The 13,184-nt window shown below is 38.6% G+C and overlaps 1 protein-coding gene across 2 annotated transcripts in view; it reads left to right on the top strand.

The window, feature by feature from the left end:
- Positions 1–653: 653 nt before the first annotated feature.
- LOC138704911 (maltase A2-like) overlaps positions 654–13,184 on the top strand; it is a 73,591-nt gene continuing 61,060 nt past the window's right edge. For both annotated transcript variants that reach the window (XM_069833312.1, XM_069833313.1), the window contains exons 1-2: positions 654–816; positions 9,748–9,927. In XM_069833312.1, coding sequence (XP_069689413.1) covers positions 669–816; positions 9,748–9,927 — 328 coding nt within the window. In that variant the 5' untranslated portion in view covers positions 654–668. The remainder of the gene's footprint in view (positions 817–9,747; positions 9,928–13,184) is intronic.

Genomic DNA, 13,184 nt, shown 5'->3' on the forward strand with positions numbered 1-13,184 from the left:
CTGCTCATTTCTTTAGTACCTACTATGAACCTTCGAAGTACGTGCTTCAAGGCATCTACTTTGTTGTATTCATATCACCTAATATATGAAAAAAACATAACCTGAAAATCCATGTTTTGGCGCTTAATTTCTTTTGCCTTGTGACGCGCCGTATTCTTTTGACGTTATATTATATGAGTATATAATAAAAATTGCATTAGTTAGTCCTACTGTGTAAAGTATAAAATGAGGAAGTAGGCATACGTTCCATTTACATGGCAACGATTTTTTAAATGTTATTTAGTAAATTTGTTGACAGAAATATGAAGTCCCTTACCCCCTAATTATTTCGAGGATGTACGTACAACAAATTGAATATTCACGCTTGAACGCTTATGAGTTTAATAAAATCTAACGGGAGAAGAAAGGAAACTGACATCCAAACATTCGATTTGATCTAATTTTACGGTTCTAATTTTTTTTTCAAGAGAAAAACTTAGAATCATCATCATCACCATCACCATTATCATATCATCATCACAAATAGATCTGTTTTTTTTTTTTTTTTTTTTTTTTGTACACAAAGCGAAACAATTGTTCTGCAGGGAGACACATTGGCATTGCCAACTCTTGCATAGCTCGAGCTGATATAAATAAAAGAGGAGCGCAGACGATGCGTATCAGTCAAGATGTTTCGCGTGGCTGTAGCTGTGGCTCTGATGGGAGCTGTACTAGCCGAGCAAGACCCACTCGACTGGTGGAAGACTACTGTAGTGTATCAGGTGTATCCGCGGTCATTCAAAGACAGCAACGGAGACGGCAATGGAGACCTCAATGGTGGGTACGCAATAAGAGTCGCTTCTAGGAAGAAGCCGCATGCCGTTTATTGCTACTGAAACGTAATTAGGTAGTTACAAAAGTAATTAGAATATGTGACTAACTGATGAAATATACAAATTAAAAATATATACAGTCAACTTTGGATATAGTGAACTTCGATTATAGTGAACCTTCGGCTATAGTGAACCTAAATCGTTGGTTTCGACCCGCATACGTTAAAAAGTACATTAATATTTCCGTTTATAGTGAACCCTCGCTTCAGTTATAGAGAACCTTAAACAATGAAGTTACAAGAATTTTATCCTGACAAATTCTAATTTGAAGTCGAACTTTCTTTTATAAAATTGTAAGAATGTGTTGAGAACAACATTCTCAGTTCCTTACTCTTTTAGTCAAAGGACAAAGATAGGATTAGTGATTCCTAGACAATGAACTGTACTGTAAATTCAGGCAACGTATGACAACCTTGACTCACTCCAACGTCGAAGGGTTGCCATTCTGTTCTCAGGCACACTACTCTACTGTTATTTCTAAACTTCCGCCGTCAAAGGATTGCCTTTTATTCTCAGAAACATTTCAATTATGACGGATAGCATGGAAACAACGGAAAATGAAATTGCCTTCTTTTATTAAAAGGGGACGGACATGCGCAGAAAACTCCTTCTCCTAGTCGTACAAACTTTAGTATCGAAAATACAAATTTAATTCTTTAATTTTAAAATAATGTGAGCACAATGTATCCATTAACTTTTTAAGATTTATTATATATATATATATATATATATATATATATATATATATATATATATATATATAAAGAGGGAAAATACCTTTGGGGAGGCCGAGACGTAGATGGGAGGATAATATTAAAATGGATTTGAGGAAGAATGGATGTGATTGTATAGGCTGGATTAATCTTGCTCAGGATAGGGACCGATGGCGGGCTTATGTGAGGACGGCAATGAACCTCCGGGCTCTTTAAAAGCCATAAGTAAGTAAGTACAGGGACATCATTTTATTTTTACTAACATTTTTAAAATTAACCTGTCTATACCTTTAGAGAACCGGAAACACCGCTTGCTCCCCCCTCCAAGACTGGAGTTCGATGATACTGGCGTAAAACACAAATCACTCTACTAGGTATAGGAAGGAAGAAAAGTAGTTCATCCATTTACGTAAACTAGGAAATATCGCGATTTTGAGTTTGATAATATTCATTAGGTTTTTCTTTAATCAAAGTACAGTACTGTATTAAGAATAAGTGTTTTTACTCACGAAGTGAATTATCCTTGCGAACGTATTCATTATGCAGTGTATATTATACTGTCTACAGCACATTAGCGTACAATAAAGAAAGAAGTTAAATTGAAAAATAAACATAATATGAATATTTAAACACAATTTTGAAAATGGTGGCCGTTCATTTCGATACAGGCTTCAGTTCTTTTGTGCATATTATCGCACTATAGACTATTGCATCTCATTCCAAAATTGCCAATTTCGTCCTTCGTACTAGTAACTCATGTTGAAATAATTTTGTACCTACTCTACGTACTGTAAATTCAATCTTCACTTCTGCCCGACCCGAAAATATAAAATTACTCAGACATGCTATCTACTGTCCGTCCAAGTGGTTATGCCGCAGGATTGTAGAAAGGGAGGAAATCACGTGACAGTTAATTACTTAACGAGGCCCTTTTATTTAAGTTAAATTAAACAGCTGTATAATATTACGTAAACTTCCAATTCCTAAGAGAAATTAATGTTTTCAGAAAAGAGCTAAGACAGCCCAGCTATTACAGAGGGGCGAGCAGAAGCAGGTGGGGGGAAATCGGGATGCGACGTAGGCAAACGGACAGTACCTGTGCGAAAATATGATTCAATATTGAACGCGAACATATTTCTGGAATGTACTATACTCAGTAACTCAGTACTGCTTACTATCTGCGGTCTTGGTTCTGTGTGGAGTTGGAACTTCCTTAGTAGAAGGGGTGGGAGTGAAGTATATTCAAAAACTCTGGTACAATAAAAATGAAGTAAAAATAAAATGATGTCCAACGAAATTACATTACTCATAACCAGATAACGAATTTTCGATCCCTACCCAGCGACATTCCCTGGCTTACAGGGAGAGCGTAGCAATGAGTTCAATGACTTTCCTGCAAAAGACATACACCTAGTGTTCAATATCGGGACCCAAAATCTGCATACAACTGATCATGGCAATACTGGAATCGCCGGTAACAATTGTTTTGATATCTGTATACAAATTTCAGCATCATTCCATTTTGGAACATTATTCAACAATTATTTTTGTATTTCGAAAAAAAAATGGGACTAATAGGCGCCCCAACAAGAACTGTCGGAGCACCGGACCGGAATGTTTAAAGACGGGATTGTCCCATCACATCAAATAACACATTTTACCAATAATAAAAGTACAGTGCAACAGATTTTCATATTCTCAATTATCCATTCAATATGAGGCAGATGATCACCATTATCAAGAAAATCCCACAAGGCTAAACAAACAGTTATAGTTATACGTTCGATATCGCACACTTCTCTTTAGAACTGGCCATTCCAGAGATTTTTTCCGGCATCTCATACTTTATTCCGAATAAACTAGACATTTTTTAAGTTGCATCTCCTAGACTGGTCGGATAGGGTGGCTACGTGGTCTAAGACGAGCTCCCCTTAGGCGGTGTTGTCCGAAGGTTCGTGGGTTCGAATTCTGCCTCGGACATGGACGGATGTCTTTTGTTAATGTTTTATCCTCTGTAGTGGCCCCCAAACTCTACTAATCCCAGGCTATCAGGCTAGCGGAGGCCCACATATCTATCGGTATCTGTTTGTGGTCCATATTAGAGACGTGCACAACCGGTTACGAAAAATAGAAATAATATATAATGTATTGCTACTGAAGGCCTGGCGCTATACACAGTATGCGAAGCTCTTCCGTCTCGCGGAGTGGTCCAATGTTCGGTTTAACGAATGTCCGAGTCTTTTTCGGGTGCACGGCTCTGGATCATGAAAGACATAATATTGAGCCATCCAGGAGTGCCAAAAATCGTTGCAAGGACGCGATTGTCATCGCGTACCTTTCAATTGATATTTCCTCCTCTCCTCTCTCTCCATTGATTGATTGATTGATTGATTGATTCATTGATTCATTCATTCATTCATTCATTCATTTATTCATTCATTCATTCATTCATTCATTCATTCATTCATTCATTCATTCATTCATTCAGCAATCCAGGTATTGCAACAGCACGCATTATGAAGCTATAATCATTAGAGCTTGAGAGTGCTTTTATTTTTGTCTGGCCGCGAAACCAAGTGGCCCGGGTTCGATTCCCGGTCGGGACAAGTTACCTGATTGGGGTTTTTCCGGGGTTTTCCCTCAACCCAGTATGAGCAAATGCTGGGTAACTATCGGTGCTGGACCCCGGACTCATTTCACCGGCATTATCACCTTCACCAACTTAAGATGTTGATAAAGCGTCGTAAAATAACCTACTAAAAAAAAAAGACATGGGCTATATTAAGTACTCTTTTAGAAGTAGCCTATGAATTTTGAGTTTAAAGTATGAACGTTACAATAGTGTGTACTTATTTGCTCTTCTATTTTGTAAGTAATTGTAATTTATTTTATTCTTGTATTTGTTTACATGTCAGATTTCATCTATGCATTACGCTTATCTCCTTCTTTGTTACCGGTGTCCATTAGTTGATTTATATATTAATTATGAAGAAAAGTGTACCAAAATGCCCAATCAATTAAAGGCCTATTTCAAGCTAACACTTTATAATTAGGAATAGTAAATTTCCTTCAATTGTTACTCCATTTGTGTAGTTAGAAAATGTCATCAGAGTTTCTGTATGCTGAAGTGCGCCTGGTGTTCTATCTAGCCAGCAAGACATTAGGTGCAATCGCTTGAAAGTCGGATATCCGGTTGGATGCTCAACCTCGCCGGTTCTTCTGCGAATATAAACCGATTTTAAGCGCTGTTCTGCAGCTCTCTGGTCCATATAATCAAATACTCTCCAATGATAATACTGGAAAGTTCACGGTAAAAGTGGCGAATGACTCATCAGTGCTATCTAGCGGCAGGGATTGTAGGCAGCGAAGATGACGTGACGATTATCGCGATGAAATGTGATACGAGTTTTGTTCCTCAACAAACACGTGATGTCGTAAGGATTATTCTCATTATAATTGCACACAATGTCAGTTAAATGTGGAATTGTTTCTTTTAGCAACTACGCTAAGCAAAAGCTGCTAGATCTTTCATCAGATTTCCAAAAGATAGAGATAGGGAGTAGTCATGTAAACACCAGCAGATTGTTACTTTTCTATTACAAGATTATTATTATTATTATTATTATTATTATTATTATTATTATTATTATTACTATTATTATTATTATTATTATTATTATTATTATTACTGCTTCTACTACTACAGTTATTTGCTTTTGTCCTTTAGGTATGCCATGCCCATATAGATAAATAAACGCAAAGGATAAGGCCTGAAGTCCTAGACGTTAGTTAGTGAGGTTTAATAGGGCGCGTCAGCTACTATCGCTATTTGCGGCCTTATCTAAAATTCTTTACAAAACAAAACACAAGCAAGATCATAAGCAAAATGCTAACACTAATTAAAAACATTGTCAACAGTTCTAGACGAAACGTTTAAATTAGAGGGACAGAATATTTGTACAAAAATCACAGAATATATTAAGATCATTTTAGATTATCGGACTTCAATAACTAATACTTTGGAACATCAGGGGTAAGTAAAAATAAAGTGTAATAAATTTGAAAATTATACTGAAGTTTCAAATTAGTCATAGGACTGTTAATTTTTAATATTTTGTTTTTAATAACAGACTGAAGGTAACACTTTAACAACTCCTTTTTCCGAAAATATGGGTCAAAATCAAAACACAATGAAAAAACCGCGAAGGTCCCAGAGAAACGTATTAGATTTTGCATGGAGGAGGTTGTGAGTTCTCTGATATCAGATAAAAACGATGGACGATACTTCTCTACCATGTAATTAGATAGTACCGTACATTCGTAATTACATAATATTCTCTATGCTAACTGAATCTGTTATCAAACTGCATAAATCTACTTTACTTTCTTCATACAAAATACAATTTCTTTATAGTTTCTCAGTAATCAAAAATTGAAAGTCTTGACTTTTTTAACCAAACAGTGTGCGTTGGGATGCGTAACGTAAAAATGTTGATTTTGTGAAGAAATTGGACTCATGTTTTTTCATAATAAGTGATTCAGGTAGTTATTCGGACAAAATAATTTGCCTAGCCCTATACTTATTAATATTTCATTAAATAAAGTTCATTTTTTACGATGCAAGAATTCCTAAAAGATGAAAAATTTCTCAAGTATAAATGACAGCTCCGAACACAGCAAATTCAAACGCTGATTTAATTAAAATTGTGTAAGATGATGAATTCATTAGCCCCAAGTGCGCTTGAAAAGAAGGAAATGTGGAGGCGGAATTCCAGTTACGACAAAAAGTTTGCCGCAACATTCCATTATTGCTCACCTGAAGGCTAAAGATTTTTAAGAGGAAAATTATGTTTATCAACAGTTAGATCTCTCCAAAATTGACTTCATGAATTTGGTACAGACCCCGGTATAAATCCCATCATTTTTCAATTCACTATTAAAAATAAAATCGGATATTCTAGCATTGAATGAAAGGTTCTAACTATTATTGTTGTAGATGAAATGCTTTTGAAGGAAAATATAACTTATAAAGCTAAAGCACACTTCGAGGGATTCATTGAATTGGGTATGAATAGACCTAATCAACAAACTTGAACTGACGTAAAAATTTTAGAAGTACCGGTACCACGTGCAATGGTTTTCATTATCCGAGGAATGTGCAAATATTTAAAGCAAACCGTAGGTTATTTTCTATCAAAAGGTACCATGCCTGCAGAGATTTTAAAATCACATCTGCTTGATGTAATAAATAACATACAAGATACATGCTTTATCCCTAAAGCAGCAACTGTGCCAGTATCTTCACTGACAAATGTTTCAGTGGACTAATAAATTGTTACATCAAAAATAAAATGGTTAACCATTGGCTAAGAAACGAAATAGGCGAAGTATGAAAACTTCTAAAGACATGCACAACTAAATCATAATTATATTTGAAAATTCGAGAATTGTGTCATTTCATTTCTATTCCAATAACTTTGTAACTTCGTATTAATTAAAAATGTTGTGAACATTGTGACTCTAAATAATGCTATTGCTTTACATTTTCTTATCGACATCAAACGCACACCACACCTCTCCACTTTTCCTCATGTAACCCAGCACGCCGCACGGAGTGTATCAACAATCCCAGCCGCTAGATAGCAGCACAGTCACTTTTCCCCGCCGCTTGCAATGCTAAACAAGGAAGCTTTCCAGTATTATTGTTAGAGAGTATTTGATATAATTTTGTCCCCTCTCCTACGAGTACAGGCGTTGGTATGGGTGTGTGACCAAGTTATAAAGAAAGTGAAACTAATGTTCTAGGGTTTGTCTTAGAAGTGTTTAGACAGAAATTTAATACTAACAAGTAAGTTATATTTTTCTGGAAATAGTCAACAAGGGTTAGGCCTTGTATATTAAATAAGTTTAAATATATTTATGTTATTTATAAGAAAGAATTATTTAGTTAGTATGAGATAGGTGGAAGTGAAGTTGAATAAGAAAATTAGTATGAAAAGTTATAAAGTGTAACAGAGAATAAGAGAAGAGAAGAAAGATAATTAGAGTGATAAATTAGAAGAAGGAATAAGTAAAAATGAAGGGGCATGAAAGACATAGTTAAGAGCAGGTATTAAGGTTACGATACGTCTGTGTTTCAAGCTGTAAATAGTGTAAGTAAGAAACTGTTGGCCCGGAAACAGATATGTGAAGGATCAGCATGACCCAATATGTTGATATCATATATCATAGGCCAATCATACTATATTTCTGAGAACAGTGTTCCTCCACCTCAGAAGTGATGTGAAACAAGTAGCGATGGCCTCACTTTACTGTTCCTTAGCATCCAACCGATTCAATGCCAAAACTTGTATTTTCATTTAAACTATCTTTCTTCGTATAGGCTATATGTTCAACTGTAATGTATAGGGTGACTGCCGAACTACTACTGCTAAAGAAAATTAAAAGCAATTAAACTCAAAAGTTATAAAATAAACAGCAAAAAATGAGCTAATATTTAATGAATTATTGTTGGTCCACATTTCAACCCGTGACATTTTGAGTTCATATTCGTTACCGATTTAGCGCAAAACACTCGATTTTCTTTTCCCGTGTCGAGAAATGCATTTGCTGCAGATAGATATTTAGGCTACACAGTAGAAGCCAAGTAATCCAATGTTGGCGGATAATCGAGAATTTTGCATATAAGTCTCTCGAATTAATTAATTTTGTATTATGTCCAGATAAGGCGTACAGTTACTTAAAAGCTAATATCGTCTCTCGAAGTCAGAAACTCGGAATCAACTTTCGGTGGAAGCAATTTACTATATTATACGTAGATGGCACTTCGATAGAGATACCCTCTTTCTACTTGTCATAATTTCTTACATTTATAATAAACACAACCACCTTCGTCATTGTCAAGATCGTCGTTATCATCGTCATCATCAACATCATTATGTATCTATCATGATGTTTGACCGCGTGTCGAACCATTTCAGCTTAACATCAGAAGCCACAAAAAATTTTCATTGAACTTCTTTATTTTCTTTTGCCTCTAAGTTAGTAATATTTCAATAATAAAATTTTAATCCTTTTTCACTCAGACTTCTCACTGCATCGACTCTGTTTTGTATGTTTTATTTATCTGAAACTGAGACTGCTGTATTCATACCGAACTTTATTTTTATTATAAGTCCAAGAGTATCCTGCTATTATTTCATATTTTTCGTCTCTTTGAGTTTGTTTTTTATATACCGTATCTTTTGCGTTTACAATCCAGTTTGTCATGTCATATGTATAAGAACTGGGAAAGGAAAGGTATTATATAATAATTATTCGTTGCTTCCTTCAGGTTTTAGATTTAATAGTATTATTAATGACAGCGGTAATTTCGAAAAAAATGTTTAAATTTTTGCGTATTTTCTGTCACACATACGCCTCGAATAGGCCTACACATTGTGTAAGTGTGTAGGCCTACTTCTAGTTAGTTTTGCCTGGTACCTATAATTGAAGAGTGTCATCCCAAAACGCGTTAAGTCGATTTTTATGAAAGGACTGATCTAGTATTTTTATCCACCGGTCTCGGACTGAGCGAGTCTTCAAGGATATGCACAATAACACAAACTTTTAGATAAGGATTGGCGTTGTTGTTTTTTAAGAGAACAAGCTTAAAATATGACAGAAGTCTCAACATAAACATTTATGTGTATAAATCATAAAAATGGCCAAATGGACTGAGCGAGTTTTGAGATTACACTCTCCAATTACTTTTATGCAATATAATAGGGTTTCCACCAGCATTGTTCATCTTTCGTAACTGTGTGATTTTCACTGAACAGTCAATTAAAAATGGTTGCAGTTTTCGTCTTGCGTCTGGCATATGTAGTGTTCACTTAGACACTTGGCTCAGTTAGATTAAGATAAATTAGATCCCCTATGTGACTAGGTCTGATTTTCATTGCAATTCTTTGTACTACTCTTAGATTTTTATGTTTTAATGTATTCTACAGGTGGTACTTTCCAGTCTTTGAATTTGTCACTTCCATCCATTAGGTCTTTATTCTTCTAATGCTCAATATTATAGTAATTATTATAGCTTATTGTAACATTAGCTGTTGTCCTATTATATAACTTAATGTATTTAGGTACCAATAATTATTCCAGAAATATTAAATTTTCAGGAATCACAGAGAAATTAGATCACTTGAAAGACTTGGGAGTGGGAGCTGTGTGGCTTTCGCCCATCTACAAGTCTCCCATGGTGGACAACGGATACGACATATCGGACTTCTATGATGTGGATCCTAGCTTTGGCACACTGGATGATTTCGCAAAATTAAAAGCGAGAGCCAAAGAATTGGGTAAGTGCCGGAACTTAAATTTCATTGTTGAGAACATAACATTGCATCTGAAAATTTTAAAGTACCGGTATTGAATGTTGAGTATCAGTACATCACAGCACGGACATAATATTGCATTTCAAACAGTTAATTACACTATTGAACATTGAATATCACTACACCACACCACACGAGAAATGCCACAATATCACTTCAAAATGAAAGAAAAACACTTCTTTAGCGGTACGCCGAGTAAAAATATTAGAGTGAGTTTGATAAGGGGCGAGCTAAGTGACAGGCTGTGGTCTGTAACAGCCCCACGCTCGAAGTCTGTGATAGTTATCCCCGAGGTCCATGACAGATAGCCCCGCGGTCTGTGAGAGCCTCGAGAGCTGTGATAGATAGACCCGAGATCCGTAATAGATATCCCCAAGGTCGTGACAGATAGCCCCGCGACCTGTGACAGATAGCCTCGAGATCTGTGATAAATATACCCGAGGTCCGTGATAGATAGTCCCAAGGTCTGTAGTAGATAGCCCCGAGGTCCGTGACAGATAGCCCCGAGGTCCGTGAAAGATAGCCTCCGAGGTCCGTGACAGATAGCCCCGAGGTCCGTGAAAATAGCCCCGAGGTCCGTGAAAGATAGCCTCCGAGGTCCGTTACAGATAGCCCCGAGGTCCGTGACAGATAGCCCCGAGGTCCGTGAAAGATAGCCTCCGAGGTCCGTGACAGATAGCCCCGAGGTCCGTGACAGATAGCCCCGAGGTCTGTGAGAGCCTCAAGATCTGTGGTAGATAGACCCGAGGTCCGTAATATCCCCAAGGTCCGTGACAGATAGCCTCAATATCTGTGATAAATAGACCCAGGGTCCGTGATAGATAGCCCCAAAGTCTGTGGTAGATAGCCCCGAGGTACGTGACAGATAGCCTCCGAGGTCCGTGACAGATAGCCCCGAGGTCCGTGACAGATAGCCCCGAGGTCGGTGACAGATAGCCCCGAGGTCTGAGAGAGCTTCAAGATCTGTGGTAGATAGACCCGAGGTCCGTGATAGATAGCCCCAAGGTCTGTGGTAGATGGCTCCGAGGTCCGTGACAGATAGCCTCCGAGGTCCGTGACAGATAGCCCCGAGGTCCGTGACAGATAGCCCCCGAAGCCCGTGATAGATAGTCCCGAGGTCCGTGACAGATAGCCCCGAGGTCCGTGACAGATAGTCCCGAGGTCCGTGACAGATAGCCCCCGAAGTCCGTGATAGATAGTCCCGAGGTCCGTGACAGATAGCCCCTAGGTCCGTGACAGATAGCCCCGAGGTCCGTGACAGATAGCCTCCGAGGTCCGTGACAGATAGCCCCCGAGGTCCGTGACAGATAGCCCCGAGGTCCGTGACAGATAGCCCCGAGGTCCGTGACAGATAGCCCCGAGATCCGTGACAGATAGCCCCGAGGTCCGTGACAGATAGCCCCGAGGTCCGTGACAGATAGCCCCGAGATCCGTGACAGATAGCCCCGAGATCCGTGACAGATAGCCCCGAGGTCCGTGACAGATAGCCCCCGAGGTCCGTGACAGATAGCCCCGAGGTCCGTGACAGATAGCCCCGAGGTCCGTGACAGATAGCCCCTAGGTCCGTGACAGATAGTGCCGAGATCCGTGACAGATAGCCCCGAGGTCCGTGACAGATAGCCCCGAGGTCCGTGACAGATAGCCCCTAGGTCCGTGACAGATAGCCCCGAGGTCCGTGACAGATAGCCCCGAGATCCGTGACAGATAGCCCCGAGGTCCGCGACAGATAGCCCCGAGGTCCGTGACAGATAGCCCCGAGGTCCGTGACAGATAGCCCCGAGGTATATGACAGGCAGTTCCGATTTTGTGTCAAATGATCACGACATCTGTGATATAGGTTTTTTCAGGGATATGTTGCGAATTGGTGTAATCACATTCAACAATGAGTGTTATAAAAGAACTAAATTGTAGAGCACTGTCGAAATTGTCCACTTCTTTTTTATTTGATGCAATCACGTAGGCGAGTACATAAGTAATGTTGCGCAGTTTTGCTCAGTAATTATCGGGACTCTGTTCAAAGCCTATAATTACCTGTACAATATGTTTAGCAGTCCGGAATATTGCGGCCATAACTTTCCTACTGAGGGTCGTGCCCATTACTTGCAAGGAGGAGAACCTTAACTTCACCAGTCCATTCTTTGAATTATGTCTTCTAGATCAAGTTGGTGCATCCATGTTTCATTTCCTGTCAAAAATCGACCAAGAAAACTTCTGAATTCTGCTTGAATTATGTCCAATTGGCTCCAAAGCAAAGATTTTTGCAAGCTTTTGTTCCGAAATCAACATTCTTAGCGCTCATCTGATAGATACTTTATGGAGATACAAAATAAATAATATTTAAAATAGTTCCAATTATTCCGTTGAAGTGAGGATTTCAGCAATGCATTTAGTGATCACCTATCATTTACACAATCAACATTTTCTTGACTATACATAGTCTGTAGTTGACCTGCACTTGTTAAGTGTTAGCATGTTGTTCTTTCACATTTAAAATCATGGTAAATTCTTAACGACTTTATATGCAAGAGTATAATTTCCTAGTATACCTTTCGTATTTCTACGTGTTAAACTGTCTCTAATTTATTCACTGCATAAAACTCATTTTCTCCATTTTACAAAAACTTCAAAGAATCATTTCTTTTGAGTTGAAAATCTCGTAAACTGCAAGTAATAATCCTGTAAAATTCTACAGAACAGTTAAATACTGAGTAATAATACCAATATAATAGCGTGACTCTGTATTAAAAAGTTGTTTGAACGGTTTCCGAGTGTAATTAATTTCTTTAAGGTATTTTCTACAAAGAGTTCCTATATAGACCGCTCTCGTTCCACCCTCTACTCATGCTTGTCTTCCTTGGTATTGGCTTGGCTTTGACGTGGGCTGGACTAGGGACGGGTCCGTATACTTAGACGCGGTTTGGCACTTTGTGCGATGATTTTCCAAGTCCGACAGGTGGCCTGGGTGGCATTCGTGAATCCGACGCTGAGGTGGGCCATCCTACCTTAGCCCCTGATAGAGCCAGGTCCCGCTTCGCAGAGGAGTAGTGTGATAAGCCCCAGGGACCCGGATCCCCAAGCCCTTCCTGATCAGCCGACGCTGACAGGTGGGCCATCGTGTCTCAGCCCTTAATAGAGCCAGGTCCTGTCCGCGTGCGAGTAACCTGATGAGCCCCAGGGGCCCGGAGCCCCAACCTCTTCCTGATCAGCTGACGCTGACAGTG

Source organism: Periplaneta americana, chromosome 8 (assembly GCF_040183065.1).
Source record: "Periplaneta americana isolate PAMFEO1 chromosome 8, P.americana_PAMFEO1_priV1, whole genome shotgun sequence".
NCBI lineage: Eukaryota > Metazoa > Arthropoda > Insecta > Blattodea > Blattidae > Periplaneta > Periplaneta americana.